At 39.4% G+C, this 3,115-nt stretch overlaps 1 protein-coding gene across 1 annotated transcript; it reads left to right on the forward strand.

Moving 5' to 3' along the window:
• Positions 1 to 276: 276 nt before the first annotated feature.
• LOC146927258 (uncharacterized) lies at positions 277 to 2,732 on the forward strand. The gene is made up of 3 exons (XM_085707046.1): positions 277 to 1,294; positions 1,733 to 1,873; positions 2,638 to 2,732. The coding sequence occupies exons 1-3, from the start codon at positions 277 to 279 to the stop codon at positions 2,730 to 2,732; spliced, it is 1,254 nt and encodes a 417-aa protein (XP_085563172.1).
• Positions 2,733 to 3,115: the final 383 nt, after the last annotated feature.

Consider the following 3,115-nt stretch of genomic DNA (forward strand, 5'->3'; position numbering starts at 1 on the left):
TGCAAAGTTTTAAAATAAATATGTTTTTGGATTTCTGAAGGATTAATATATATTATTCCATTTATGACTTTTAAGAAAAGAATGTGACATTCCGTTTAAGTTGTTAAACTCTGATTTTATTTAAGAAATTTTTATGTTGGGAAAACGGGGTGTTACAATTGGTATCAGAGCAGGCCGGTCCATCCGGCCAAGTAGTTGAGTCGAGTAGTGTAGTCTAACAGTTGGAATACCATTATTATGTTATTCTGATTGTTGTGTGTTGTGCAGAGAACTAAGATGGCTGGAAGAAATGATGCTGCTATAGCTGCTGCTTTGGAAGTTGTGGCTCAAGCTTTAGGGCAACAGCCTAATGTGAATGCTGGTGCTAATGCTGAAGGAACAATGTTGGAGACTTTTATGAGGAATCATCCCCCTACTTTCAAAGGAAGGTATGACCCTGATGGAGCTCAGACGTGGCTCAAAGAGATTGAGAGAGTCTTCTGGGTTATGCAATGTACGGAGGATCAGAAGTTGCATTTTGGTACGCACATGCTGGCTCAGGAAGCTGATGACTGGTGGGTGACCCTTCTACCTACCTTAGAGCAAGATGGTGCGGTTGTTACTTGGGCTGTGTTTAGGAGGGAGTTCCTAAACAGATACTTTCCGAAGGATGTTCGCGGGAAGAAAGAGATTGAGTTCCTTGAGCTGAAGCAAGGTAACATGTCTGTGATTAAATATGCTGCAAAGTTTGTGGAGCTGGCTAATTTTTATCCGCACTACACTGCTGAAACTGCTGAGTTCTCCAAATATATCAAGTTTGAGAATGGTTCGCGTGCTGACATCAAGAGGGCAATTGGTTACCAGAAGATTCGTAACTTTTCTGAATTAGTGAGCAGCTGCAGAATCTATGAGGATGATACGAAAGCTCATTATAAGATTGTGAATGAGAAGAGAGGTAAAGGTCAGCAGAGTCGTCCGAAGCCTTACAGTGCTCCGGCTGATAAAGGAAAGCAAAGAGTTAATGATGAGAGGAGGCTGAGAAAGAATGATGTTGCTGCTGAGATTGTTTGTTTCACTTGTGGCGAGAAAGGTCATAAGAATAATGCTTGTATTAAAGATGAGAAACGGTGTTTCCGTTGTGGCCAGAAAGGACATTCGCTTACAGAGTGTAAGCATGAGGATATTGTGTGCTTTAATTTCAGTGAAGAAGGTCATATTGGGTCTCAATTCAAGAAACCAAAGAAGACTAAGACTACTGGGAGAGTTTTTGTTTTGATTGGTACCCAGACAGAGAATGAGGATAGCTTGATTAGAGGTACTTGTTATATTGATAATACTCCTTTAGTTGCTATTATTGATACTGGTGCTACGCATTGTTTTATTGCTATTGATTGTGCCTCTAAGTTGGGTCTTACTATGTCTGATATGACTGAAGAGATGGTTGTCGAAACTCCAGCTAAGGGTTCGGTGACTACTTCTCTTGTTTGTTTAAGATGTCCTTTGTCTATTTTTGGTCGAGACTTTGAAATTGATTTAGTTTGTTTACATTTGAGTGGAATGGATGTAATCCTTGGTATGAACTGGTTAGAGTACAACCATGTTCACATTAATTGTTTTAGTAAGTCGGTGTATTTCTCTTCTGCCGAAGAGGAAAGTGGAGCAGAGTTTTTGTCTACTAAGCAGCGGAAGCAGTTAGAACGCGATGGAATTTTGATGTTTTCGTTGATGGCGTCTTTGTCTATTGAGAATCAAGCAATGATTGATAAGTTACAAGTAGTGTGCGAGTTTCCTGAAGTTTTTCCTGATGAAATTCCCGATGTACCTCCAGATAGAGAAGTTGAATTTACGATTGACCATATTCCGGGAACGAAGCCTGTGTCTATGACACCTTACCGTATGTCGACTTCTGAGTTAGCTGAAGTGAAGAAACATTTAGAGGATTTGCTTGATAAGAAGTTTATACGACCAAGTGTTTCACCTTGGGGAGCGCCGGTGTTGCTGGTGAAGAAGAAAGATGGTAGTATGAGGTTGTGCATCGATTATCGACAGTTGGGTAAAGTAACTATAAAGAATAGGTATCCACTTCCAAGAATTGACGACTTGATGTGTAATATCCCGCCTGTCAGCATCGGTATATTACCCGTGATCGTGCCAGAGGAATTAAATTCATGGAGAAGTAAGTTAATTGAAATATCTATTATGTTATGCCAGCTTAATACGGATAAAGTATCAGTGTCGTATTAAACACGTTTAAGACAAGGGCAATTTGGTAATTGCACAAGAAATGATATTTAATTGTGGTTGGCCCAAAATATCTCATTTTGATCTCATCCTTTCTCTCTCTTGTTGGCAAGGTTTCTTCTCCTTCTCTCTTCTCTTCTCTCACGCTATCCTTTCTTCACCTCTCCACCAAACTTTCCTCAAACTTTATTCCCTCATGGTAAGCTTTCAAACTATATTCCTTCATGGTCTCTAAAGCATGTGAAAGCTTATTTTTGGTTTGATTCTCTACTCCTCCTCATCAAGAGAAGTTCATGGAGTTAAGGTTTGGTTTTGAGCATGTTAGAGCATGAACTTGTACATGATAAAGTTCCTTCAAGATCAAAGAAGCAATATTGGACTTGGGTTGAGTTTGCTTTCCAACTCCATCATCACAAGGAATGAATCTTGAAGCTAGGGTTTGGGTGGTGGAAGCTTTGAGTTGGGATAGGTACTTAAAGATGGATGAGGAAGCAAGGATTATGGAGCCTTAGATTGCAAGAAAACAACAAGATTGATATGGTATGATCAAAGGAAGCATGTAGATCAAGAGCTAGGGTTTTGGCTTGACTGAGCTTGAGCTTGGAGCTGTCACAAGATTATTGATAGGTGAGTTCCATAGATAGATATCCTACCCTTGGGATTATGTTTATGCCATGTATGATTAATATGAAAACTATGAAAATTTTAGGGTTATGTAAGATGCTAGTTGCCCCTTTTCTTGCCATGCATACTAAACATGTTAATACTTGCCATATGAATGTTTTATAAGTATCGCATGATCAAATATGTTCCAAAACACTTAGTGACACTTGGTTTGAGGTTTTTGGGCTTAAAATACCATTTTTACATGTTCTGGACTGTCATAACTCGCCAC

This window comes from Medicago sativa, chromosome 4 (assembly GCF_051527215.1).
Source record: "Medicago sativa cultivar Bolivia chromosome 4, Bolivia_mono, whole genome shotgun sequence".
NCBI lineage: Eukaryota > Viridiplantae > Streptophyta > Magnoliopsida > Fabales > Fabaceae > Medicago > Medicago sativa.